Genomic DNA, 27,484 nt, shown 5'->3' with positions numbered 1-27,484 from the left:
TTATAAACTGAGTGTCTGGAAATATTAAATTGAGTCTTGATCAGAGTCTTGTCTTGACTCCATTGTTTCTTCCGCCCCGTCTAGATTCCTCTCTTTGCAGGGAACTGCCATTCTCAGTTGAACCGTTCGTGTTGTGGACCGCGGGCGGGCCGCAACACCAACTGAACCGCAACACCAACTGAACCAACATCCAACCCTGGGGCTAGAGAGCTGGCTCAGCAGTTATGAACATTGTCTTCTCTTGCAGAGAGAGAATGGAGTGGTTCTAGAACCCACATGGTGGCTCAAAGCTGTTTTCAGGGGACCTGATCTCCTCTTCTAGCTTCTATGGACTCCAGGCACGCACATAATGTATGTACAGACATATGCAGCCAAAACACTCATAAACATTTAGAATAAATAAATCTAAAATACAAAACTACTCAATCCTAACTGGCTGCAGAGGTCTATGGAAAGGCAAGCTAGGCATCAATAGAGAGCGAACCACTCTTGTGAGTATCACAGAGGAGCTAAAGGCAGGCATGGTGAAGAATCCCAAGACGCCCAGTGCTTCTGCCTGGGACCTGCAGACTTGGTTGAAAACAGAGTCTAAGAGCGCTGAACACACCTTTATTCAAGTAGATGTACAAAAGCACGTTCCAGACCCAAATGCATACGTGGGGTTTTTACAGATTCTGCTACTTAGGGATGAATCAAATCCTCTGCCTCAGTCACCACAAGTGACGATTGGTCTCTATAAGAATATACATGTTTGACAGGGACAAAAAAACATGCATTTTTCATTTGCTTTTACATTTAGATCAATTTGATATATGTTGATTTTCTTGTCCTGATGAGACACTATGCTTGCTGATGGCAAAGTAGTAAAATACAGTGGTGGGACTATCCTAGAGGTCAGCCACAAGATTTACAGTGAGCAGCATATTTTATATACTGGTTGAGGATCCCTAGTGAACATTATGACATCTGAACTATGAAAGCCTCAACTGCTTGATTGACAACTAGAATTTTAAATAACACTTTTCTTATTCACAAGATGTTACGAATTTTAAGATGAAAAAATGCTTGGACATCATGTCAAGAATCATGAACTCTATGTAGCATCGGGCAATAACCCTGGACTCAACACCTGTGACCACTTCTGTAAATCAAAATAGCCATGATACTTTATATGGCCTGCAGATTCTATTAAAATACAAAAATAAAATCCAGGCACAGGAGCGCATGCCTATAATCCCAGCTATTTGGGAGGCAGGAAATTGTGTGAACCCAGGAATTCAAGACCAGCCTGGGCAACAAAGACTGCATCCCAACACAAAAGTATGGCAATGCACAAATAATTATGCACAAAGCTTTATGCTTCAAAATACTACCCTGGCTTGATGAAGGGAGTGGAGGAGGGAACAGATAAAGAAGCAATCCTAATGATTAAGGTTTTACCAGGAACGGACCTGCCACTCTCTTGAAATACTGTCTAGATACATCACTAACAGCAATATCTTTATTGGAAGGCTGTATTTCCTTATTCTGATTTGTGTGTTGTTTCCCTATCAAAAGCAGACCTGAGCATTTTGTTGGCCTTCAATATAGGCATATAAAAGAATTCTAAACATACACATACATGCAAAGTAGGCACTGAATGAATGTAGCTAGGCCAACAGGAGTCTTAGGCTCCCTGATGTCCTTGTCATCTCATTAGAGGGCTGTGGATGCAAACAAGGCAGCTAAAAACTTGGACATCACTTGCAAATGTTTGGGTGCCTGCCACAAACTCAGGAAGACTGAATCCTCCAAACGTATGGATGGCTGATGTGGAAGTAACTCTTTATCAGCTGGTGAGAAGCTAACACCAGAACATCATTTAAGGATGCCTAAGAGAATGCAGAAATCAACAGGAAGCCAAGGGTGTGGCTATAGAAACAATAGTCTGTAGGGTCCTCAGAAAAGAATAGGCCTGAGTCTCCTTTGGAGAGCAGTCTGGCCAGAACAGAGAAGGCTCATTAGAGCTACTCTCCAGAAGCTATGTCACACTGGCACATTAACAGCATCCTACGTACACTGTGAATAAGAATCAATTTCAAAGAAGAAAAATGTTTTAATGTGTATCGGCCAAATTAAAATAAATTCACTCAAATGAGTTCTATAATAAAATACTCGTACCTTCTTAGAATACTTATTAAAGGATACTGTGAGAAAATGACTTCATTTCTCAATTATCTTCTGGATTCAATTATTCAGCAGTAAAAAAGACTGAGACTAAATAGTAATAATTACACAGAGAAGTAAGCATTTTCTAATACTTTGATACTGGATAAGGCCTGAAAATAGAGTGGTTAAATTTCACTGTTTATCAGTCTCATCTGGTGCAGATGTTTTGATCTTAGCATTTGTATCACAATCAGACTCACATCTGGTACATTCTGATGACAGATGGACTCCTGCTCACAGATCTGCCACATTTACTATATCCAAATAATTTCTTGGGTATAGACTATTTGTGGGTATAGTTTCCTCGATGTGATCAAGCACTGGGGTATGACTTGAGTTTCCTCACATATACACCTATGTCTTCACAGGCTTTATGCATGGCACAAATTTGACACTGAACCAACAAGGTAGTTGACTGATGGCTTTTTCACATTTGACAGTGGAATTTTACTCCAGTACAAATTCCCCAACTGTGACTAAGGTATGAAAATAATCTGAAGAATGTACCATATTCTATATATTCTAGCACTGATTTACAGGAACCAATGAAGAATTTAACACCAAAAATAAGAAAAAATAAAAAACCTTCCCAATATTCATCACATTCAGTGGGTTTCTCTCTGGTATCAATTCTCTGATGCTGACCAAGGAATAAGCTATGACTGAAGACATCATAGCATTCAGTACATATGTGACTTTCCCTGGTCTCAGTTCTCACATATTGAATGAGGCCTGAACTTGACTAAATGTCTCCCCAAGTTCACTGCATTCATAAGGTTTCTCTTTGGTATGGACCCTTTCATGTTGGATGAGGTGTGCTCTCTGACTGAAGTTCTCTTCCCATGCATCACAATCAAAGACTCTCTCTCTAATGGGAACTTCTTGTTGCAGAGTAAGATCAGAACTGTGACTGAAACTTTCCTCATAATTGTTGTATTCATAAGATTTCTCTTTCCTGTGCATTTTGTGATGCTGAATAAGGCATGAGGTTTGGCTGAAAGATTTCCCACACTCATTACATTCATGCAGTTTCTCTCCTGTGTGAATTCTTTGATGCTGAATAAGATGGGAATTCAATCTAAAGTCTTTCCCACATTCATTACACGAGTAGGGCTTTTCTCGGAAACGAATTCCTTGCTGTTTAACATAGGCCAGCCCACATTCATCATACTCATAGGACTTCTCTTGATGATGTAGTCTCTGATGTTCAACTAAGTATGAGGTGTGGCAGAAGTCACTGCCACACACGGTACATTTACAGGACATGTCCTTATGTGTTCTCTGATGCTGAGTAAGATGCACACTTCGGCTGAAGACTCTTTCACAGGTTCCACACTTGTAAGACTTGGCTTTGGCATGACCCTTCTTATGTTGAAGCACATCTGAGCTCTGGCTACAAGACTTATCAGGTGCATCACAGGATTTATCAGATGCTTCACATTTGTAGGATTTCTCTCTGGTGTGTATTCTTTTGTGTCGACTAAGACTTGAGCTCTGACTGAAAGATTTCTCACATTCCTTACATTTGTAGGGTTTCTCTCTTGTGTGAATTCTCTGATGTCTAGTAAGAGCTGAGGCCTGATGGAAGGTTTTCCCACAAGTATCACATTTATAGGATCTGTCGGTGGTAGGCATGCTCTCCCACTTATTAAGGTGGGACAGATCCATTAAGCTTTCCTTATAGTCAGTACTCTGAAAATTCTCTGTTAGATTTATTGGTTCTTGTTCACCAACAGCTGGGTTCTGGTTGAAATTCATGTCATATTTACTGTCATCAGTGGTCTGTATTCTAAGAACTCTCTGATCTGTATCAAGTGTGGAGTCTAGACTGAAGCTTTTCTCAGGTTCAGTGTTCTTCTCACTGCTGAAAGTCTTCTTGCTGATTGTTATTTGTCTAAACTCTCTCTCCAGAAAGAGAAATTTTCTTAGAATCTCCTGGAGTCTTTCTAATCTGTCCTCAGACTTATAAACCTCTCTGGTTTCAGGAACTTGAGCAATATCTTGTTTGAATTTTCCTACTCTCACTTTGTATGAATGTACTTCTTCTGAAATTTTCCGCTTAGGAATCAACAGCTTGTTTTCTTCTCTGGTCTCTCCATCTAATACAATATAAATAGAAAATACAAATGTAATCTATACCCTGTGCTTAAAAAAATATAAATAAAAATAAGAGGAAAACTAAATAATATAGAATCCTCAAAAACAAGCAAATTCTATTTACTTCCAAACAAAAAATAGCAGATGTAAAGGCACAGCAGGAGCAAAGAAGGATGGAAATGGATTAAGGGGAGATAAAAACAGGCTATTTCAGCAAAACAGACAACAGCCAGTAAGAGATTTCAAAGGAACAAACATAAAAATGGGTCGTAAGACTTGGCTTTGGCATAAACCTTATGTTGAAGCACATCTGAGCTCTGGCTACAAGACTTATCAGGTGCATCACAGGATTTATCAGATGTGCTATAACTTGAATTAGGACCTAGCACAATTTGTATGAAAGAAATTAAACTGTAGAGACAGGCAGACGCTGTCTCCACTCCAGAATGGCAAAGCTCTGTATGTTGAGTATGAGCTCAGCCAGAGCTTGGCTCAACACCTGGAGATTACTTTTCCACTGATTTATCTGACAGACTCCACCTTACTCACCTGAACAGTCATCTCTTATGACTTCTCTATTCTTAGATTCCAGATCAAAGACTTGTAGATCTTGCTCCCGCTGAGAGATTCCATCAGGCTTCGAAATTGGAAATCCTGCTCACAGAGAAGGAAATGGAATATGGCAATTTATCCCCAGATGCTACACTGCCCTCTTTTCTTTTTAGTAACGTGACCATTACTAAATGTAACCAACTTATACAGAAGATAAGTTCTGAAAAGACATTTGTCAGGAAGACCTGGAGAATGAAGAGGATGACTAGAGCATCTGAGTTGAGATTTGTACTCTGGTAAAGGTTTGCTAAGGAAAGAGTTTGTAACTTGGAAGCAGCATCTTTTATTTAAATACAGATTGGTGAATTCATGCATGGGTGTATACCTGTCTTCACAGAAGTTATCATTAGTACTATGGTAGCCAACGGTACAGTGTTGGCATCAAACCTTGTCGACGAGTATCAAATGGCATTCTGAAAATGGAATGCAAGCCCCTGCTATATAATAAGTTAAAATATAGCAGCAAATCAGTAATAAATGAATAAATTTAGCAAAATCCTGTAAGACACACAAGTTTAATAAAGAACACCAAAACAGGGAATTATTTCTGGTTCTTTAGCACAGTAAGATAATGGTTGAAACAATGTACAATATAATTCTAATTAATATTAAGATTTTTTTTATTAAGGTGTTTGTTTGTTTTGGTTTTTTCGAGACAGGGTTTCTCTGTATAGTCCTGGCTGTCCTGGAACTCACTCTGTAGACCAGGCTGGCCTCAAACTCAGAAATCCGCCTGCCTCTGGCTCCCAAGTGCTGTGATCAAAGGCGTGTGCCACCACATCCGGTGACAATATTAAGGTTTTTAACCCTCCAACAAATTACCTCAAGGGATGGACAGATGGCTCAGTAATTAAAAGGACTTAACTGCTCTGGTAGGAGTAAGTTTGGTTCCCAACATCCACATGGCAGCTCACAGTGGCTGTAACTTGAGCTCCAGGGAATCTGAAATCCTCTTCTTGCCTCCCTGGGCCCTTGCACTCATGTGACATATAAAACACTCAGTACATACATATAATTAAAGAGGACTGCCCTGATCTCCATAGCAGCCAGGACTACATAGAAAGATACTGTCCCAAAAAAACAAAATTCCTGAAGAGATGAAAATGCTTATTTACTCTGATCTGACCACTGTATATCATATTTAAGTACTGAATTATCATAATGTTCCAGGAACCTTACAAATATTTTGACTTTCTTTAAAGAAAAATAGAACCAATATGCTACAATGAATATGGGAAAAAAGGATATGCCACATCTTCACACCAGAATTAGCATACACTTTACTCAACAAGCATTTATGGGATGCCTCTTGTATAAAACAATCGGTGGAGATAGAGAGCCCTAGCAAAAGGGCCAACCCATCTCAAACAATTAAAGAACCCCATATTCTTAATATAAAGGCAGCTATAAACACTACTACCACATGCTACAGTGAAGTGAGTATAGTAAAAGTACACGTAAAACAAGCTTTCTATTGCCAAGAGGGCTACTTATACCTCCGCCTGAGTGTGGTGGGTGTGTGTGTGTGTGTGTGTCTGTCTTGAGACAGGATATCACTTTGTAGACCATGCTGGCCAGAAACTCAATAGAGCCCAGGCTTTTCTCAAATGGGACAAACCTGCTCTCAGACTTGAGCAGCTCAACTTCTTTTAATGCTAAAGCAACAGGGAGCCTGCTAAGTAAACAGAATTTTGATGTTGTTAAAACCAAAGGGCTCTATAGGCACCGAGCAGAGAAAGTGTCAAGGAGCATATATGCGATGGTTGGCTCCAGTCCTTCATCTCCAAAAGTCTATCTATACACCGCATATCTAGCTTATTTCTTGTTCTCATTATTCTGGCATGTTACCACATAATGAATGTTTACAGACTCTTAAAAACAGCGTAAAGAGCAGTTGAGGGCTGGACAGATGGCTCAGCAGTTAAGAACACTGACTGCTCTTCCAGTGGTACTGAGTTCAAATTCCAGCAACCACATGGTGGCTCACAATCATCTGTAATGGGATCCGATTTCCTCTTCTGGTGTGTCTGAAGACAGCTACAGTGTACTTAGATATAAATCTTTAAAAAAAAAAAAGAGATAGATAGATAGGTAGATAGACAGACAGCCTGCTTGACTGACTGGTCTGTAGGGTGAGTTCCTTCCCAGATAGCCAGGGCCACATCAAGAAACCCTCTCTGGAAAAGCAAAACAAATCTAGTTGGAAGCTTCCATTTTGCTAGCTAGCGTTCATGCCAGAAGGTGCTATGCAGGATACTGGGGAGGAAAACATCAGTGGTCTTATCCCAACTGTGAACCCTTCAAGCTCCAACAGTGTCTGGCCATTATGGGAAGAAGGAAGCACTTCCTAATTGGATTTGAGGCCTGATACTATAAACCTGGTCAAAAGTACACAACTGCAAAGATTATAGATAGGTCCTACTTCCGTTTTGCTCAAAGGATATGGTGTCAAACTGGCTCCTAACTATACTTATACCAAAAAATTAGTGCTGCTTTTCAGCTATGGTAAGAGAAGGTTCTATATGAAGAAGCATATAGGACAATGGTTAATGCAGACTAACGGGTCAAAGAGCTGAGAACAAGCTCCTTTTGAGTGCTTAGCCCTAAAGAGACCATCTCTATCACCCCTTCTATGACTCAAGGAGCATTACAGAAAGGGTGGGGGGAAGGGATTTGAAATAAAAGCCATTGCTTTCATGAGCTCACAGCAGCAGTGAGACTGGACACATCAACATTCCAATATGGATATGGAGAGGAGTCAGCTGCACCTCTCCCTGGCTCAGTGGCTGGGAGTGCTGGTTGCTCTTCCAGACTGGGGTTCAATTCCCAGCACCCACATGGCGGCTCACAACCTTAAATTAACTCCAGTTCCAGGGTATTTGACATCCTCACAGACACGTGGAGGCAAAACACCAATGAACACTATAACAAAATATTTTAAATTAATCTCAGGCATTATCACCACTAATAATGATCCGTGAACCTTACAGCCAGCACTTCTTTTGAACAACATACTTAAAAATAGCTTACAGGGTGCTAATTTTACACCTGTCAACATAACAGCTACCCAATTTTATAAAAAAGGCATTCAGAGACTGGAGAGATGGCTCAGATGCTAAGAGTACTTGTTGCTTCTGGAGAGGACCCCAGTTTGACTCCCAGTACTCATGGTGTGCACAACTCTCTCTAACTCCAGTTCTAACGTATTCAACACCCTCTTCTGACCTCCACAAGCACCAACCATGAACACAGTACAAATACACTCAAGCAAAACAGACATAAAATAAAATAATCTAAAAAATATGTTTTAAGGGCATTGGGCTGGAAAATATGGACCTTGGGAGAACCAGTAAGACATGAACAGATTCATGGATGGCATTCACTGTTTCTGAATCCCAGTTGAGGTTTCAGTAGCCAGCCACCTATTGGACACTTAACTTGGGTCTTCTGTGTCAGAACAAAGTACTGCTAAGCTTAACTAGAACAGCTGCCTCCACACATAAGGCTTGGGGTTTACATCCCTGGCATGATAAATTAATATTCACAGTATAAAATGTGATATGAGGTCGGTTTGTGGTGGTGCAAGCCTTTAATATCAGCACCTGAAAGGCAGAGGCAAGCGGATCTCTAAATATATGAGGCCAGACTGGTCTATAGAGTGAGTTCCAGGACAGCCAGAGCTACATAGAGAACCTGTCTCAAGGGGGGGGGGGGGGGGAAATCATGACGGTCAGGCCTGGTGATGGAGGATACCTGTTTTTCATTTGGTTTCCTTTGTTTTTGAGACAAAGTCTCACTGTATAGCTCTGGCTTGCCTTAACCTTAGAAAGATACATCTGCCTCTTCTTCCCAAGTGCTGGGATTAATTCTGTGAATCACCATACCTGGTCCAGCCCATACCTCTAATCCCAGCACTCAGGAGAAAGCCTGGTTGGTCTATAGGAGTTACAGAATGCCTGGCTTAAAAACAAACAAACCCAAGATTTTTAATGTCATACATGATTGGACCTATTGTGCCACAGGCAGAGAGGCAGGTCCCAAGCCTAACTTCTCAGAGCCTCAAGTTCCTCAGAAGAAATGAACACTATCCTCCATGGCCAGTGAGCTGACTTAGTAAAGGAGCTATGGACCTGGATTCAACGCCCAGAGCCCACACAGCACAAGGAGAGAACTAGAAAATCATCCTCTGACCTCAACATGCAAGCTGTGGTATGCACCACTCCCTTTGAATTAATAAAGAAACGTAACTTTTTAAAGAATTTTTTGCTTTGCTTTGTTTTTTGCTTTTGAGACAAAGTTTCTCTGTGTAGCCTTGGCTGTCCTGGAACTCAATACAGATTAGGCTGGCCTCAAGCTCAAGATCTGCTTGCTCCTGTCTCCCTAGTGCTAGGCTTAAAGGCTTTAAAAGAACCTATTTAAAAAGAGTAACATCCTCTGCTTCTTGTTGAGTTATAGCAAGGATTAAATGAGATAGACATAGCATGTGGTACGAACAGTAAGGAGTCATGACAGTAAGCCATATTCTATGGAAAGTACTGTTGTCTCCAAGACATCAAGCATTTTGTAAACTCGGCCATTTATTTATTTACTGCTGCCTAGTGCAAACATTTAATCAAGGGACTACTCTTTTGGTGCCTGTGATAAATACAAATACAGCCATGGGAAATACGTGAATTGGAAAAAGAGACTAAGCCATGGACTGAATTATAAAGGTCTTATGTTATAACCCTAAACACTAAATAAAATTAGTAAACACTTAATTTAACCTTACATTTCAAATGAAGTATGGTGGACCCACAAAGATAAAATGAATTCCTGAGGATGTTAAAATAGTTGCTAAGGATGTGCTGGCTCAGTCACAAAAGCAAGCTGGGTAGTGTAGGAGGGTTTCTTATAGTTGATGCGGGTATGCATGTATGTGTGTCCTTTGTGTGTGAAAAGATGACAAGATAAAATTAGGTAAAGTTCCACTTGGTAGAATATTATAAGCTTGAGTTAAAATACTACAAAATTTCTTTACTACAAAAAGTACACAAGTGAACTGTTGGAAATTCTGTATTAGGTAAAATTAACAGTAGTTTACAATTATATAGATCATTTTACAATTTACAAAGCTTTTAAAAATACATCCATTTTGATGCCCTGAACTATTTAATTTCTGTTCCCCCTACTTCCCCTCTATCAAAGACAGCATTAAGAACACTTAATTAGGAAAGGTAATATAAATACAGCAATTGGTTCGGTACCACAACGAATCAGGTACAAGAAGACAGGACTTTAAAGGAAGAAAAAAATGATACCAAACATGAGAGAAGTCTGGGGGTCACACAAGTGAGAGGTCACAGAGTGAGGCATCACAGGGGGCAGGCTATACTCACTGCTAGAAAGACCATACAGCATCTGATCCCTACTCTAAAATAACAGGAAAAGATGGCAACTGAAAAGAGAGAGTTAGCTTTGTGGCATTTCACACAAGTAGCTGACCACCAAGTGTGGTTTATGAATGAACGGAGTTCCAAATGCACGTGATCATAAGGAAGGCTTCCATGTTAGAGATTCACCAAATGTCACTTAGGGAGGGAGCAGCAACTTTACGTAATGGTGGCATCCCAAGGAACAAATGTTCCATCAATCAAGTTTGATATCTTACAATCTTGGAAAAGGAGTTTCCGTGCTGGGATGAGCACTCCCGATGGAAAGCCGATCCCTGGGCCATCTCTTGGTGATTCCTGCCGTAAGGACTGCAAGTGTTTCTCCAGAGAAAGCACTTGCCTGGGTATGACTCAGGGCTGGGCAGGAATTCACACAATGAATCCGGGTGGTGGGAAGGCGGAGAAGTATGCCTATAAAGATCAAAGAGCCAGGAATGGAAAACATACTAAAAAACCTTCCCAATGAGCCAATGAGTAAACTGTCTCCCACATGTAAGAAAATGTCTTAAATCTAGCATGGAATCAGGAAAATTAAAAAAAAAAAAAAAAAAAAAACAAAAAAAACAAAAAAACAAAAAACAAACAAACAAAAAAACCCTAAAAAAATAGGTGGGGAAGGGGACGGAGTTTATAGATGTAAATGCACAAAGAGTGTATGCAAGATCAAAGACAGGCTAAAAAACTGCAGTGAGGGCAGCGGACAAGATGACAAAGCTCAAGGAGACTGCCAACAGCCCTGTCCCTCCTCAGGGGTATTTCTCAACAACACTATAGGTTGCCTAATCTCAGGTATCCTTAAAACAAGGAATCGTGATTTAAGAATTTAGCCTAGGGTTGAAGAGATGGCTCAGTGGTTAAGAGCACTGACTGCCCTTCCAGAAGTCCTGAGTTCAAATCCCAGCAACCATATGGTGGCTCACAACCATCTGAAATGAGAGCTGATGCCCTCTTCTGTTGTGTCTGAAGACACTACAGTGTACTCATATAATAAATATTAAAAAAAAAAAAAAGGAAAGAAAGAATTTGGCCTATATAGTAGGGGACACCCTGAGCCTTCTGGTGCTGGGTTAAGGTTACTTGGGATAACCACTTAGGTGATGCACTCCAATGGCAGATAGAGTGAGTCCCACCTTTAAATGAAGCCTCTCAAAGCTGCCTGTTTGGAGAAGAGTTTGAGAATCTTAAAAAAGTGAGACACTCATCATCAAGAGAGATTTTAGCCTGTCTTTTAAATATATTTCTTTAATGGAAAATATCTCAGATACAGGGCACAAAGGAATCAGAACAGAGTCCAGCTAGGGGTTGGGAAGATCTTATGACTCTAAAAAGGGGGGGGGGGAGGGAGAAGAGAGAGGGGGGAGAGAGGGAGGAGGGAGGGAGGAAGGGGAAGAGGGGAGAGAGGAGAGAAAAGAAAAGAGAGAATTTAGTCAAAGCACAACCAAGTTTCTCTTTCCTAACAGGAAACTGATGTCCCACAAAAGCAAGAAATACAAACTGGGGATAAGGAGTAAAGGTCTCCTCCTGATAACCCAAAGTAACCTTAAATTTACCTCCCACCCCCACCCCCAAGGAAAGGACCTTAAAGATGGAGGGCTGAGAGGTTCTAAGACCTGTTAACTGGGCACACTCTACTGACTACCTAAAAAACCTCACAGCTACTCAGAAAGAAATCCAAACAGGTAAGTTGATCAACAGGAGGGTCCTTACCCAGTGAGACCACGTTTCCATAATTCTCTAACATCACTTCTCTGTAGAGCTCCCTCTGAACAGGGTCCAGGCATCCCCACTCCTCTCGTGTAAGATGCACAGCCACATCCTCGAATGTCACAAACTCCTGAAATAATAATTCTGGCTGCTCTCAGGAATGGGCTACTATAGCACCATGGCCAGAGAATGAACATGACACAGAGGGCATCTAGTAGCTGTTTATGTTGGGGAGGAGAAAGAACAGACTAGAACTTAAGAGAATAAATCCCATGAGTGCCCATCACAGTCTCATGGACAAAGATGATAGTGGAGATGGAAAAATTCTATCTGTCAAATCCAGGACTCTGAAAATGATATGTTCCCAAATTGCTACTGAAAAGACTCCAGGCAAGGGTTAACAGATGGGGTGAAAGAGAGGCCACACTCAAGCAACGAGAAACCCTGAGGAAAAGCAGAGGGTCCCTCAGCTCACCTGGTACCTGGCTGTCAGGAGCGCAGCTGCCTGGTCTCCTGGGCTTCCCTCATGGGGAAGAGCAGGCACCTGGGGAACAGGTGGAGCTGAGGGAGGAGAAAGGAGCCAAGAGTGAGAGCAGCCCCTCCACAGGGCTCCCTTTTCAGAACACTTCTCCTGCCCAAGGTATATCTGTAGCATCCTCCTTCACGTCAGTGTTCTAGTAAAGTCAACATTTACCGGGTCTCAGGTATGCCCACTCCTCCTTGGGAGCTGCTCCTACTTACACAGACTGAGGACTGTAATATGGACTTTACTAGGAATCGCACTTAATCCTCATGGCATGACATTCCTTCTATAGAAGGGCAAGCATTATACCTGTCGTTGTGATGAGCAAAGCAAAACAGACAGACAGACAGCATTTCCTGGCCAGCCTGGGTTACAGAGTGAAAAATGTAGTCTCAAAAAACAGAAACAAGAGCAAAGAGAAGCCTGAAGACATAGCTCAGTTGGTGGAGTGCTTGCTTGGCATGCATGATGCTCTGGGTTCCTTCCCCAGCACCATCTACTGGGCAAGGTGTCACACAACTGTAATCTCAGCACCTAGAAGGTGGATCAGAAGTTCAGTCATCAAGGCAAAGCAGTCCAATGCCAACCTGCACTACATTAAGGCTCTGAAGAAGAGTTGAAGGGGACTGGGTGTGGTGGTGTAAGCCTTTAATGCCAGCACTCAGGAGGTGGAAGCAGGTGGATCTCTTTGACTTTAAGGCCAGACTGGCCTAGCGAATTCCAGGACAACCAGGGCTATGCAGAGAGACCCAAACAACACAAAAAAGTTGAAGGATTTGATGATAGGGCCAGGGTCTTCAGCAAACTTCTGACATGTTTCCAGATACCATTTACTATAAACATCATCTGCCTTCATTTTATTATCGGGCACTATCTCTGCAAACCATTGTGTGCGGCTTGTAGAAACAAAAACAGTCATGTTTCCTCACAATCCTTTACACCCTCCAACAATGTCCCACACAGTCCCCTCCACATAATGGTACTCCATCTGTGTTGCTGACATACAAGTTGCTTCAGGCACTGGTGCTGATCTATAAAAACTATGACATAGTTCTTACATAATAAAACCAGCAGCTAAGTATGATGCTGTATGCCTACATTCCCAATGTAGTTGGGAGGCCGAGACAAGATTCATTCAAATCATGGGCCGCATAGTACTAGGCCAGCCAGGGCTACCTAATACATAGCAGGATCCTATATCAAGGGGAGGAAACACTTACCTATTTAATATATGTATGTGAATACATAGTTAATATGATGTAACATCTGTGCATGTAAAGAGACACTGTGTTCAAACAGGAAATTAAATGGTTGCTTTCTTGACCAAAATTGGATTATTCACAAACACTGAAGTTGCAAAAGAATGGCAGGTAGCAAATCACACTAAATCATCAGGAGAGGAGACAGACTAAAGAGAACCCAGGGAGTGAAGGTTCCTCTCAGTCCCTAAGGAGTACGTTAGGTAAGCTAGTGAGACATGGCAAAAGCAGCCTTTGTTAGAAGTCATTCTGGTTGTGGTGCCAGGAGTGAAGCTCATGTTCTAAAGGACAGAGCAGGATGATGGGCTGATTACAGACAGGCTAGCTACCCTTAACACAGGGCCCAAGCCAAGGACTCACACCTGCCACGCCCTTCCAGTTCTTCCACTAAGGCCCACCTTTTTTTTTTTTTTTTTTTTTTTGGTTTTTTGAGACAGGGTTTCTCTGTGTAGTCCTGGCTGTCCTGGAACTCACTCTGTAGACCAGGCTGGCCTCGAACTCAGAAATCCGCCTGCCTCTGCCTCCCAAGTGCTGGGATTAAAGGCGTGCGCCACCACGCCCGGCAAGGCCCACCTTCTTATTCAAGACCCTGGCCTCTCTTATGTCAGGCCAGGGCCCCTTAATATTCCCATTCTCCTTGAAGAAAGTGTGGTCTCTGCCTTACCCCCACTGAATCCCTGCTCCATCTCCGTGTCCTGCAGAAACCGAAGCTCTGGGGAAAGACATTCAGACTGGCTCTCCAAAGACTGGAACTGTCCCCTGGGTGACTCTGCTGCTTCTTGGGATGTTCTCTCCTCCATCCCTGTTCAGGGGAACAATGACCATCACTGCAGAGAGTAAGAAGAATTTCTTAATAAGTTAAAATGTCCCATAATCGCATATTCTCAGGACTTAGCAAACTATTTTATATATGATAGACTTTGTTAAAAAGACATTTTTTTCAAGCTAGTGTTTCTCTGTGCAACAAAGCCCTGGCTGTCCTGGATGCACTTTGAAGACCAGGCTGGCCTCAGACTCACAGAGACTTGCCTAAGGGTTGGGATTAAAGGCCAGCACCAGCACACTCAGCTAAAAGCAGACTTTAAAAAAAAAAAAAAAAACAGCCCGAAGGTGGTAGTGCAAGCCTTTAATTCCAGCACTGGTGAGGCAGAAGCAGGTAGACACGAGTTTGGAGCTAACCTGATCTACATTCCAAGACAGCCAGTGCTACAGAAAGAAGCCCTGTCTAGAAACCCAGCCCCACTAGATTTTAGTTGTCATAGCCCACAGACTTAAGTTTCTCTAAATGTAAGTAAGTAAAGTGCATGGTATTTGGGGCCCAAGAAGGGTTAAAACCTAAGAAGTTACCAAGATAAACAAAAAGAAAAACACAGAAGCAGGAGATGCTGCACAAGGCCCTACCTTCAATTCCTAACACCCTCTCCCTTCACAAAAAAACCAAACATGAGTACCATTCGGTTTCAAAACTTAAAACCCAAACAGGAAGGTGTAAGAATTCGATATTACTCAGACTCTACTGAAAAATCCCAAATCTGTGGTTTAGAAATATATATATGTGTATCGCTGGGCATGTAATCCCAGCTCTCGGAAGATTTAGGCAGGAGCTTCAGGAGTTCAAGGTTAGCCTCAAAGCTGTCTTTTAAAAACCCAAACCAAAACAACAACAACAAAAAAATAGCTACCATTAAAAGAATTTTTTTTCCAACACAGTACAACTGCGTAAACCTTTCCATGAGGCGTCCTAAGTAATTTAGAGGCTCAAGTTGAGACCCAGAGAAACACGCCAGATAAGATTACTCATTGTTTTTCTCAAAAGCAGGCCCCTTAGGAATCATGTGGTAAGCGGTCAGGCCGTTCTGCATTACTCAATGGGCCCCGATGCATAATGATACAACTCACTTAGGAGACGGACCCTTAGGGCAGGCTGGTCGAGCCACCTGCGCGCAGCACGAGGGAGGGCTGCGAGGAGCCTGGTGTCCTTCAGATCCAAGGACGAGCCCCGGTTCCGTCCACCGCCCTCCGCCAGGCTCCCGGCCGGTCCGCAGGCCTCGCCCAGAGCCACTCTCCGCCTACCTCTCTTTTGGGCAAAGGTTCGGTCCCCAGAGGGCGAAGCGGGCCACAAGACCGAGCTGCCACCCAGGCCCGGCCACTGGGTTCGCACCACGGGGCCACCCCGGCTCCCCGGGCTCCGCGACGAACCCGGGAAGAGGGGAAAACAGGGCCGCGAGCCCGGCCTTCCGCGCGCCCCAGCTCCGGGAACAGCCGTCAGCCCGCACGCGGCGCCTCCTGCGCGTCCGCCCCGCGGGCCAAACAAGCGGTCGCTCCCACGGCGACGCGACAACGGTTCCCCGGGACTCACCCAGGTGGAGAGGCGGGCCTGGGGACTGTCCCGTCACGGAGGCGCTCCTCGCTCAGCTGCACCAGCCTGTCCGGGGCCACTCTCTCGACTGCCAGAAGGCTGACGCCTTACGTCACTTCCGGCGACGGCCGTCCACGGGAGGGCGGTCCCAGGTGAGGTTCCCGGATGAAGAGCAGGGGTGAGGGTGTCCGGGTCGAGCCGTCAGGTGACGGACACGGGATGCGGACTCGTGGGTGGGGTCCGCAGGATCGCTAGACAAGGACCTGGTTGCTGTTGTGCTTGGCCTTCTCGAGGTCGCACGGCCCTCCCTGCTGATTAGGGCGCATCTTACACCAGGAGGGCGACAGAGGTTGGGAACCGCAGGAGCGTGCTGGAGGATTCCTAAGCAGAAGATGAAATACCACCCTTGTGTCTAATACTGGTTTGGTCCGGCTTTATTTCTCCTAGGAAGTGCCTGACCCCAAATTGCCCACAGAAAGGGACATACTAGGTGTTGCCCTGCCTGGAAGGGACAAACGTTTTCCCCAAGAGGATTCGCCCAAGGTCACCAAGACTTTCCTGTCAGGCCCTACTTTGATTCCCACCCTTTCCTTCATGTTTGATTCCTTGCCTACCATGAGGTGAGCAACTTCTTCCAACAGGAGTTCTTCGCTGTGTGCAGCTTCACTGTAGGCACAAAGGGAGCAAGTTTAACTGAGAACTGTTTGAAACTGTGACACAAAAATCTCTCCTCAAGGTTGATTATCTCAACTATTTTTGCAATAGTAGATGCAAAGCCAACACTCCCATAATTTTGTTCCCCTGGAAATTAGTGAAGCTCAGAATCTTGTAATTTACAATCCTATAATTATCTAGTATTAGGAACAACTGCTACATAAGTCAAATATTTTAAAATACTGCCCAAGGGCTGAAGACGTGGCTCAGTGTTGAAGAGCACTGTTGCACTTCCAGAGTACAAAGCTTTGCTAAGTCCCCAGAACTCATACTGTGGCTAACAACCCTGTCACAAGGTTCCAGAGGTGGATCTAATGCCCTCTGACCACAGGAGACACCACCCCAGGTGAACATATATGCATGCAGGCAAAGGGTATACATATAAAAAATTATTTGGCTTGGAGAAATGGCTTACCAAGTAAAAGCCCTAACTGTTCTTGCAAAGGACCCAAGCTCAGTTCCTAGTTCCCATGGTGGCTCACAACCAGTGTAACTCCAGATCCAGAGGATTGGATGGATCTTTTGTGCTCCTGTCACACATTTGGCACAGTGCACACATATGCACACACATACACACACAAATAAAAATAAATCTCAAGGAAAAAAAACTGCCCACAACAGGTGTGGTAGCCTATGTGGTGGTCTATACCTGTAATCCTAGCATTCAGAGACAGGTAGATCTCTGTGAGATCCCAGACTAGTCTACATAGTGAGTTCCAGGCTATCCAGGGCTACATAGAACCTGATCAAAAAAATTTTTTGAGGATTTATTTATCTTATGTATATGAGTACACTGTAGCTGTCTTCAGACACACCAGAAGAGAATGTCAGATCTCATTACAGATGATTATAAACCACCATGTGGGTGCTCAGATGTGAACTCAGGACCTCTGGAAGGGCAGTCAGTGCTCTTAACCGCTGAGCCATCTCACCAGACTCCAATTTTTTTTTTTAATTTAAAAAAAGAAAAAAGAAAAAAGGAAGAAGAAAGGAGGAGGAAAGAAGAAAGAAACCAGGGCTCAGGGCTCATAATAGGGTTTTTTTAAATGTCTGTGTGTATCTCAGACAGTGGTGGTGCACATATTTAATCCCAGCACCCGGGAGGCAGGAGGGAGACCTCTGAGTACCAGGACAGCCTAGTCTACAGAGTGAGTTCTAAGACTGTAGAAAGAATTCTGGAATTTTGGTTTCTTTAAACATACATGGACGTGGGAGGTTGGGCGGGGCGGGGGGGGGGGGGGAGATTATAAAAATGTGTTTTCATTTTAATCCCAGGTGTGGGAATGTAGGGCTGCTTCAAACTGATTACAACAGCTGACTGTGATTTGCCTTGGGCTCTAGCAAAAGCATAGTTTTGCCAGCTGCAGGTAGTTTGTGCAATTGTGTGACATTTGAAATTCGGGGAACTTTTCATAGGGTATATAAATGCTAGGGCCCCAATAGGCATGGTTGGTTGTTGGTCACTCAGGTAGGTTGGTTGTGGTTTGTTAGTAGTTGTGCCCAAGGAAGAAACAAGAAGAAAGATAGAGATCCCTGAATCTAATTTCTCTCTGGCCACCTTATCTTTCTTTCTCGCCGATGGAGTGATAGGGGGTGAAACTGGGGCCAGGGATAAAGAGTGTAAAAAAGAAGAACCCAGCCGGGCAGTGGTGGCGCACACCTTTAATCCCCAGCACTTGGGAGGCAGAGGCAGATGGATTTCTGAGTTCGAAGCCAGCCTGGTCTACAGAGTGAGTTCCAGGACAGCCAGGGCTACACGAAAAAACCCTGTCTCTAAAAATTAAAAACAAGTAAATAAATAAATAAATAACATTTAAAAACCAGGGCTAGTGAGATGACTCAGTAATCAAGAGCACTGACTGCTCTTCCGAAGGACATGAGTTCAAATCCCAACAACCATATGGTGGCTCACAACCATCTGTGATGAGATCTGACACCCTCTTCTGGTGTGTCTGAAGACAGCTACAGTGTACTTACATATAATAAAATAAATAAATCTTTTTTAAAAATTATCAAAACAAAACAAAAGTGGGTGTGGGTGTGTATGTGTGGGTGTGTGCACGCGCACATATGTATATGCCAGAGGACGACACTGTCACTAGGCCTTATTTCTCAGGTACTTGCCACTGCCCTGGAGCTCACTGATTAGGGTAGGCTCACAGCAAGCCCCAGGCATCTTCCTGCCTCTCCCTCTCCAGTAGTGGGATAATGAGCACAGGCTATTTATGGCTTGGCTGTTTTTTGGTTTTTGTTCTTGTTTTGTTTTAAAGACTGGGTCTATGTAGCCCTGGCTGAACTGGCACTCATAGATCTGCCTGCCTCTGCCTCCTAAGTGTACGTGTTGGGATAAAAGGTGTGTGCCACCACACACAATTGGTCTTCTTCGTTCTTTTTTTCTTGACTAATGTGGGTTCTGGAGATTGATGTCTGGTAGGGATGTTCCTGTAAACTTTACCAACTGAGCCATCTCCCCAGCTGCCATTCTGTTTTATCTCCAATCCCTGCCCCTCTTTACCGCTGCTTGGCTTCCCAGAATCAGTGCTTCTATTCTCCTGGTTTCTAATTCTGGGGAGGAAGCCTTTTGTTGGAGACTGGGTCTCACTCTGTAGTAGCCCAGGCTATCCTAGAATTCACTGAATGGGGGGACTTTTGGGATAGCATTGGAAATGTAATTGAGGAAAAGATGTAATTTAAAAAAAAAAAAAAAGAATTCAGTGAATGACCTTAGTGGCCTTAACTCAAGATCTTTCTTCTCTGCTTCCTAAGTGCTAGACTTATAGAAGTGTACCTCCATACTGGGAAGAAAGTGAGTCCTGATGTTGACATTCCTGGTCGCAAGGTTTATTTGGGTCATTTGGCATATGTCATGATTCTAGCTCCCGAGATAATGGAGGCGATGTTTATGAAGATTTCCCTTGCTCTCAAAAAAACAGTAATGGGAGCGACATCGTGGTTCTTAGCTCCTCAAATGTCTTTGAAATGATACAGCAGCTAAGACAGCAGAGCTTCAAGCACGGGCAGCCTCACCAGCAAAAGCAAGTGGCTGTGTCCCACCGACAGATCAAAAATGACAGGACTAGCTTGAATCAGAGACTGACACTTGTAATAAGTCCCACCACTCCGGCAGCTGCAACATCAAGATTGCCGTGTTTGAGGCCAATTAGGGAATATGTAGCAAATCCTAGGCCAGCCTGGGTTATAGCAAAACTGTCTCAAAGGTAAAATGGAGTCAGGGAATTTCAGCAAGATGACTCAGCATGAGAGAAGGACTTGCAGGAAGGCCTGAAGACCTGAGTTCGTTACCAGGTTCAATAAGGAGAGAAATGACTCTTGTTTGTTTGTTCTTTCATTCTAGATAGCTTCTCTATGTAGTTCTGGTTGCCCTAAAACTCACTCTGTAAACCAGGCTGGTCTTGAACTCAGAGATCTGCCTGCCTCTGCCTCTCAAGTTCTGGGATTAAAGGTTTGGAACACTACTGCCCAGCTGAGAAATGACTCTTGAGAGTCAATATAAAAATGGGTTCAACAGGACCGGAGAGATGGCTCAAAGGTAAAGACTGCTGGCTGCTCTACCAGAGGTCCTGAGGTCAATTCTCAGCAACCACATGGTGGCTCATAACTGTTGAGGCCTGCCCCTTCTAACATAACTGCAGCCATTTTGTATTCAGTCTCCATTTTGCTCATAAGGTGCAATTAAGTTCAGGTTCTCAGACTCTACTTCCCAGAAGAAATTATCCACAGCTGACACTGAAGAATGCTTCTAATAAGCCACAAATTATGGTTGAGTCACTTGTATCCTTGTAGTGCCAGGGATATGTTAGTGGTCTCCCAAAACAGACAGGAGCCAATCTGATGCAACTCACAGCAGAGTCTTTATTCTATTCCAGCTAGCTTGACCCCAACCCCCAACGCTCCACCATCACACAGGATGGCTTTGGTGGTGGGGGAGCCCCAAATGTCTATCGGGCCAAGGCTTTACAGTAAGCAGCAACTGGGGGTATGTGTGCAAGCATCTAATTAGAAAGCTACTGTGTCCTTTAACATAATTGGCTGGTGCTGGGAGCCATACCATAAACTTGACTTCTGCTCCCCTCTGCATTGGTGATCGTTAGGAAGGGAGTGGGCTTGTAACCTGGGGGTGCAGGTTTGTTGGGGGGAATAACCTGGAGACACTGGTCTTGTTGAGTATGTAACCTGGAAACTCTGGTCTTGTTGGGGATTAGCCTAGAGACTGGAGCTAGGCTCAGGTTTTGTTGAAGGACAACTTGAAAACTAATGTTAAGTACCAGCCTATTGGTTTACCTGAGTTTAAACTTAGGTGAGGTTCTCTAAAATGGAGTCTGAATTTAAAAGATTTGGCCTCACACCCTGTTATCTCAATGTTCTGAAATTCCCCTGTTCACCACCTGTCCACCACCCTTCTTACCTCACTCAGGAGGTGAACAGCCAGTTTAAAGTTTAGCTAATGATACTTTGTCTAGTTAGACAGAAATGTCGAACCACTTCACTGCTTGCCTTCGAACTTTTGAACCCGTTTGTTTTTTCATTTAAAAAGCCTGTCCTGATGTTGCCCGCCGCTTTTGTTCCCCCTGGTAAGAACACACTCAGGGCAACCGGAATCTTCTGCGGCACAAGCTTTATTGCTTACCCCATCAGGAGCCAGTGGAGAAGAGAGCCAGAGAGAGAGAGAGATGGCGGAGCCCCCTCCCTTTTATGGAGGACTGTCCTCCGCCTCGGACGTGTCACTCCCTGATTGGCTGCAGCCCATCAGCCAGAGTTGTCGTCACGGGAAAGGCAGAGCACATGGGGTGGGAAACTACCCCAGCACATGTGCAGATGGTTTGTTTATTACTTAGAACACAGGTGTCAGTGCCATCTTATAATGGCGAATGTGAGGACGGCTCCTTACATCTCCCCCTTTTCTTTTATTTAAGAGCAATAGGCCACCCATAATAATGAGAGTGGAGATAGAGGTCAAATCCCCAGTGTGTAAAATAGGGGCTTTACACAAAACCTCCTCCCAGGCTCATCACCCGAAGGGGTCTTGGTCTGCTCCCGTGTCGTTTTTCCTGGGGGAAGGACACTTGGACACTCAACCTTCTTGAAAGATGACATGTCTACCTAGAATAGGCTCATAAATGCCACAGAGCCCTTCTACTGCAGTGCTTAGCCGTGCAACTCTCTCGGGCTGCTGAAGCACACTCACTCTATCCAGTGCAATGAGACTAGCCTCGTGGGGTGCAAGAGCTGAGTGGCCAGCGACCTATTGCTTAAGCATAGATAACCATATATCAGGGGAAGCACCATGTTCTAGTGCTGCAAGCGCCTGGGAAATAACCACCATGTCTCTCCTAATTTGGGCCTTAAGCTTACAGACCAATCAGAGAAGCAACACTAATCCACAGCAAAGAACAGCTCCAAATAATTCCACCCCCACCCATTCTTTAAAGAAGGAAAATGTTGAAAAGATAGTCCTTAGGTCAGGGACAGGTCCAAGTGCGTGGGGCAAGTCTCAATTTTCAAAGGGTCTGTTCAAATTTAGCCGTCCAATTCTGTATCTCCCAACGCTGCTCTCCCTTTGTTGTTATCGCACTGGACATCACCAAGACGAGGGACATCAGTATTCCCTTGGTCAGTCTGGATTTTTCGGGTGAGTCTTTCTGGTATCCAAAATGGGTTGTCTTCATTCTGTGGAAAAACACAAACAGCTCCCCTGGATCTTATCAAAATAGGATCCGGGCCTTTCCATTTGTTATTTAAAACATCTTTCCATTTAACCATCTCTTTGGGCCTATCTGGCTCTGAACAATGACGTTCAGCCGCTGTATCTTTGTTAATTGTCCAGTGGCTTCACCTGTTCGGGAGAGCGCCTTCCAGGCCTTAATAGCCGTGGAGGAAATTTGGGCATAAGCTCCCCAGTGATAATTTGTTTGATCAGCGGTATAAGCTCCCTGACCCGTTAACAGGTCAAAGGTCCAATCTCTCTGCTCTGGAGTCAAAGCGGCAGCATTTGCTCGGGCCTGCGTATGTGCAGCCTCTTGCCATAGAGCTCTCCATTCCATATATTTGCCCGCACTGGGGAGAGCGGGTTTGCAATCATTTGCCAGACGGCAGGAGTTAATGCCTCGCCAGCAAGCCTGCCTAACTGCACCAAGGTGAAATTAGCATTGGCTCCATATTTACGAACCGATTCGGCAAGCTCTTTAATCTGTGTATAATCTACCGGAGCGTGAACACACCCACCCTCAGCTCCTTCAAAGACCAGAAATGCCTGTTGTATCTTCCTTTGTGCCTCTCTTGAAATGAACGAGTCCACGCACTGCCTCTCTGCACAGGGCTGACGCACTACGCAGGGTGGGGGCTCCGCATAGGGCGGAGGTGCACTATGACTTTGAAGCCAACTGCCCAGAGGCCGAGCAGCAAGCTGGCCTTTGCCAGCCGCTTTTGGCTTCTTTCTTGACCTATAAGCTCGCATTTCTCTCTCATAACGAGCTGCTCCCTCCTCTAAGTCTGTTTTCTCAGAAGAGCTAATTTCTTTATCTGATTCACAGCTACTAAGAACTGGCTCTTTAAACTCATCTCTTTTCTCCTCTTTCCTTCTAATCTCTCCCCAGGTATTTTTCCCTGACATTAACTTTTCTTTTTTCCTTTGTTTTTTCTCCTCTTTCCTTCTAATCTCTCCCCAGGTATTCTTCCCTGACATTAACTTTTCCTCGGGTTCAAGACCCATGGAAAGGCCTGTATACTTATTTGGCGCGCCATGCTTTCTCTTTTTTCCTGCTCTCTCTCCCCGCTTTACTTCTGATAGACTGTCTTGAATTTCGTTCAGAATTCTCCACCCTGCCTTAACCACTTGTTGACATGTGAAAAGAAATAAAAGGGCTTTTAACACTAGAGAAAGTTCAAGACCAGACATACCTTGTAAAGCTGTAACGAACGCGCATCCGTTCCCCAGCTGAAGAGTTCTGAACCCACGCCGGATCCTTCTCAACAGTCTGTTTTGTGGGAACACTTCATTACCACAGTTCCCCAGCTGAAGAGTTCTGAATCCACACCGGATCCTTCTCAACAGTCTGTTTTCCGGGAACACTTCATTAACCGCTCCTTCCCCGTGATGTAGTAGCTCGCGGGTTTCGGCACCATTTATTGCCCGCCGCTTTTGTTCCCCCTGGTAAGAACACACTCAGGGCAACCGGAATCTTCTGCGGCACAAGCTTTATTGCTTACCCCATCAGGAGCCAGTGGAGAAGAGAGCCAGAGAGAGAGAGAGATGGCGGAGCCCCCTCCCTTTTATGGAGGACTGTCCTCCGCCTCGGACGTGTCACTCCCTGATTGGCTGCAGCCCATCAGCCAGAGTTGTCGTCACGGGAAAGGCAGAGCACATGGGGTGGGAAACTACCCCAGCGCATGTGCAGATGGTTTGTTTATTACTTAGAACACAGGTGTCAGTGCCATCTTATAATGGCGAATGTGAGGACGGCTCCTTACATCCTGAGGTCAGACTGGTACCACAATTAGGTTTTTCCTTCTCATGGACCTGGATATCCAGTATAACGGTGTGTGTTCAATAAACTGTTCTATCTAGCTTAACTGAGATTGGTATATGCATGGTTTGTGTGGCAACTCTCAGACCCCAATAATAACGATCTATACATCTGTAATCGAATCTGGTGTCCTCTTCTGGTGTGCAGGCATGCATGAAGGCAAAATGAATGAATAAATGAAAAAAATGGAATGGACAGCCAGGTGTAGTAGTGCATGCCTTTAATCCCAGCACTCCAGAGGTCTAAAAGATTTTCTGGTCAGCCAGGGCTACATAGTGAGAGCCTGTGTCTGGGGGAAGGGGAGGGAATATGTGTTTGTGAGTTGAATGCAGGTGCCCAAGGAGGCCTAAAGAGAGTGACAAGATCTCCTGGAGCTGCAGTTACTGCATTCATGAGCCACCTTACAAGGATGCTAGGAACTGCACTCAGATCCCTCCTAAAAGCAGTATGTACTCTTAACCATTAAGCCATCTTTCTAGCCTTTGACGGAGTAATTTTATTTTTATCACAGTAAAGTAACTAAGACAGGTTCTTAGCACAATATATTTAATATTAGTTTCTCTCCTAATCAAAATGATATTAATGGACCAAGGGTTTAGTGATGTAGACGTAGTGATGAGTTTGGGCTAAGCCAGTCGTCCCCTCATCCTTGGAATATTCCTGACCAAGCCTAGAGCACTGTATTATATTGCTACACAATCAAACGTCCTTCTGCTTCTGTGAGAGTCAGGAAAGATCAAGCAGCTTGTAAAGAGGTCAATTGCCTTTGAAGTCCACTCCAGAGCAAACGTGTTCTTCTTCAGTTTGTGGTTCCTCCTTCATGTCCCCTAATTTACTACTTGGCATATTATCCCTATCCTCTGAGCTCACTACTCACAAAGCAAGTATAGTTTCCTTATTTTCCACTCGTTTTGTTTTGTTTTGTTTTGTTGGTTTTTTTTCGAGACAGGCTTTCTCTGTATAGCCCTGACTGTCCTGGAGCTCACTTTGTAGAACTCAGAAATCCACCTGCCTCTGCCTCCCAAGTGCTGGGATCAAAGGCGTGCGCCGCCACCCCACCCCACCCCCCACCTGGCTATTTTCCACTCTTACATCATTCTGATTTCAAGGTGTATCTCATAAGGGACTGGGCAGGTTTGTCACAGGATATTTGATCACACTGTGCCCCCCAAGATTGTGTTATTTGCTGAAGATAGCTATTTCTTTTTTTTTTAAAGATTTATTTATTATTATTATATATAAGTACACTGTAGTTGTCTTCAGACACACCAGAAGAGGGTGTCAGGTATCATTATGGATGGTTGTGAGCCACCATGTGGTTGCTAGGATTTGAACTCAGGACCTCTGGAAGAACAGTCAGTGCTCTTAACCGCTGAGCCATCTCTCCAGCCCAATAGCTATTTCTAGTTGTGGTGTGGCCAGCCAGGTCTACAAAGTGAGTTCCAGGACAGCCAGGGCTATACAGAGAAACCCTGACTCGAAAAACAAGAAAGAAAGAAAGAAAGAAAGAAAGAAAGAAAGAAAGAAAGAGAGAGAGAGAGAGAGAGAGAGAGAGAGAGAGAGAGAGAGAGAGAAGAGAGAGAGAGAGAGAGAGAGAGAGAGAGAGAGAGAGAGAGAGAGAAGAAAGAAAGAAAGAGAGAGAGAGAGAGAGAGCGCAATCAAAACAATTCAGGAGAGGCTGAGAGAGAGAATCCACATTGAATCAGTCAGCTTGTTGAGTTGAATCAGCCAGCCAGAGCTCAAAAAAAAAAAAGAAGAAGAAGAAGAAGAACTAGGAAGGAGTGAGTTTATCCAGCAGCAAGTCTCAGAGGCTGAAAACATTCTAGGCCTAGGTTAGATTGTACAGAGGTGAGGCCTAGGTTAGCTGATGGAGCAGTAAGCCTCCAAGACAACAGTTACTACAGAATAAAAAATATCTCTATACAGGTTGGTGTGTGTGTGTGTGTGTGTGTGTGTGTGTGTGTGTGTGTTGGTTGTTGTTGCTGTTGTTCCTTCTAGAATTTCTCTATTTCTCTTTTCTCCTTAATGTTCCAAAGCTACTCTCTCTGGCAAAGGTGTAACATGTTTTGGGACAAGGGTAGAAAAATGATAACTTCTTTAAGTCAAGTTAAAGAACAAGGTGTTGGAGAAATGGCTCCACAGTTAAAAGCACTCAATATTCTTGCAGAGGACCTGAGTTCAGTTTCCAACGCCTATGTCAGTTGGCTCATACCTATCTATAACTCAGCTCTAGGGGATCTGACACCTTCTTCTGGCCAAGTGCACCCCACTACAGATACACACTCGCGAGAGTGCACACACACTTTAAATAAATCTTAAAACAAACAAACAAACAAAAACAATTAGCCAGGTTGGAGAGGTGGCTCAGGAGTTAAAAGCACCAACTGCACTTCTAGAGGTCCTGAGTTCAATTCCCAGCAACCACATGGTGGTGGCTCACAACCATCTGTAATGGGATCTGACACCCTCTTCTGGTGTGTCTGAAGACAGCTACAGTGTACTCACATACATAAAATAAATAAACTTTAAAAAAAAAAACAATTAGCCAAAGAACAAAAGTAGGATATGAGACAAGCATGAGGCAGGATGGAGTGTCAATCATTCACCAAAGCCCACGCAACCTGCTGAGCCAGACACATATCTGGGCTGGGATCCACTTACCTGACTCCCATATGTTTGTAAGAGTAAGAGGGCACAGCAAGAGGGAGCTTTGAGCATTTCTCTTTATTATGGAGTACACCTACCTGGGTAAATAGCCACAGGCCACTTCAGAGTGGCAGTGGGGATGGGAGTTGGGGGAGTATTTTTCTGTATGTATGCTATCCTGTTGTACTCTTCCTTGAAGGAACTAGCCTCCAGTCTCTAACCAGTGCGTAAGTATATAAGTATAGCTGCAAAGGACCGATCAATCACCCGACCTCACTTCACAGGTCAGTGACAGGACAGAGTCCTCCTGGCCTCACAGTGAGTGCCAGGCCCACCAATGGCACCAACTGTCTTAGACTAAGTAGAGCCAGAGACGGGGGGGTTCA

The 27,484-nt window shown here is 44.1% G+C and overlaps 1 protein-coding gene and 1 long non-coding RNA gene across 8 annotated transcripts; one reads left to right on the top strand and one right to left on the bottom strand.

Moving 5' to 3' along the window:
* Positions 1-589: 589 nt before the first annotated feature.
* Znf655 (zinc finger protein 655) lies at positions 590-16,299 on the bottom strand. 7 transcript variants are annotated; one of them, XM_085837432.1, is made up of 6 exons: positions 16,195-16,299; positions 14,500-14,662; positions 12,529-12,614; positions 12,057-12,183; positions 4,855-4,959; positions 590-4,307 (listed from the first exon to the last, which is right to left on the bottom strand). In XM_085837432.1, exons 2-6 carry the CDS (start codon positions 14,633-14,635, stop codon positions 2,923-2,925), a joined length of 1,839 nt encoding a protein of 612 aa, XP_085693558.1. In that variant the 5' UTR covers positions 14,636-14,662; positions 16,195-16,299; the 3' UTR covers positions 590-2,922. The 7 variants fall into 7 exon arrangements, with proteins under 7 accessions (XP_085693558.1, XP_021019168.1, XP_029333218.1 ...); XM_021163510.2 differs by lacking the exons at positions 590-4,307; positions 4,855-4,959 and adding an exon at positions 4,966-10,760; XM_085837429.1 differs by lacking the exons at positions 590-4,307; positions 4,855-4,959; positions 16,195-16,299 and adding exons at positions 4,966-10,760; positions 15,909-16,176.
* A 191-nt stretch (positions 16,300-16,490) lies between these two features.
* LOC147005403 (uncharacterized) lies at positions 16,491-24,494 on the top strand. Its single transcript, XR_015047025.1, has 3 exons — positions 16,491-16,814; positions 19,675-21,474; positions 24,405-24,494. It is a non-coding gene; the product is annotated as an uncharacterized LOC147005403 (long non-coding RNA).
* Positions 24,495-27,484: the final 2,990 nt, after the last annotated feature.

This window comes from Mus caroli, unplaced genomic scaffold (assembly GCF_978045245.1).
Source record: "Mus caroli unplaced genomic scaffold, Mus_caroli_1 scaffold_4, whole genome shotgun sequence".
NCBI classification, from domain to species: domain Eukaryota; kingdom Metazoa; phylum Chordata; class Mammalia; order Rodentia; family Muridae; genus Mus; species Mus caroli.
The sequence above is the reverse complement of the archived record's forward strand: the minus strand, read 5'-3'. Positions and strand labels throughout refer to the sequence as shown.

Bases quoted from the DNA above. Each gene is read 5' to 3' on its own strand.
- Znf655 (XM_085837432.1), bottom strand. From the start codon at position 14,635: ATGGAGGAGAGAACATCCCAAGAAGCAGCAGAGTCACCCAGGGGACAG. The intron at 12,615-14,499 runs GTAAGGCAGAGA...CTCCTCCCTCAG, and splicing joins GGAGCAGGGATTCAGTGGGG to CTCCACCTGTTCCCCAGGTG. The intron at 12,184-12,528 runs GTGAGCTGAGGG...TTATTATTTCAG, and splicing joins TCCTGACAGCCAGGTACCAG to GAGTTTGTGACATTCGAGGA.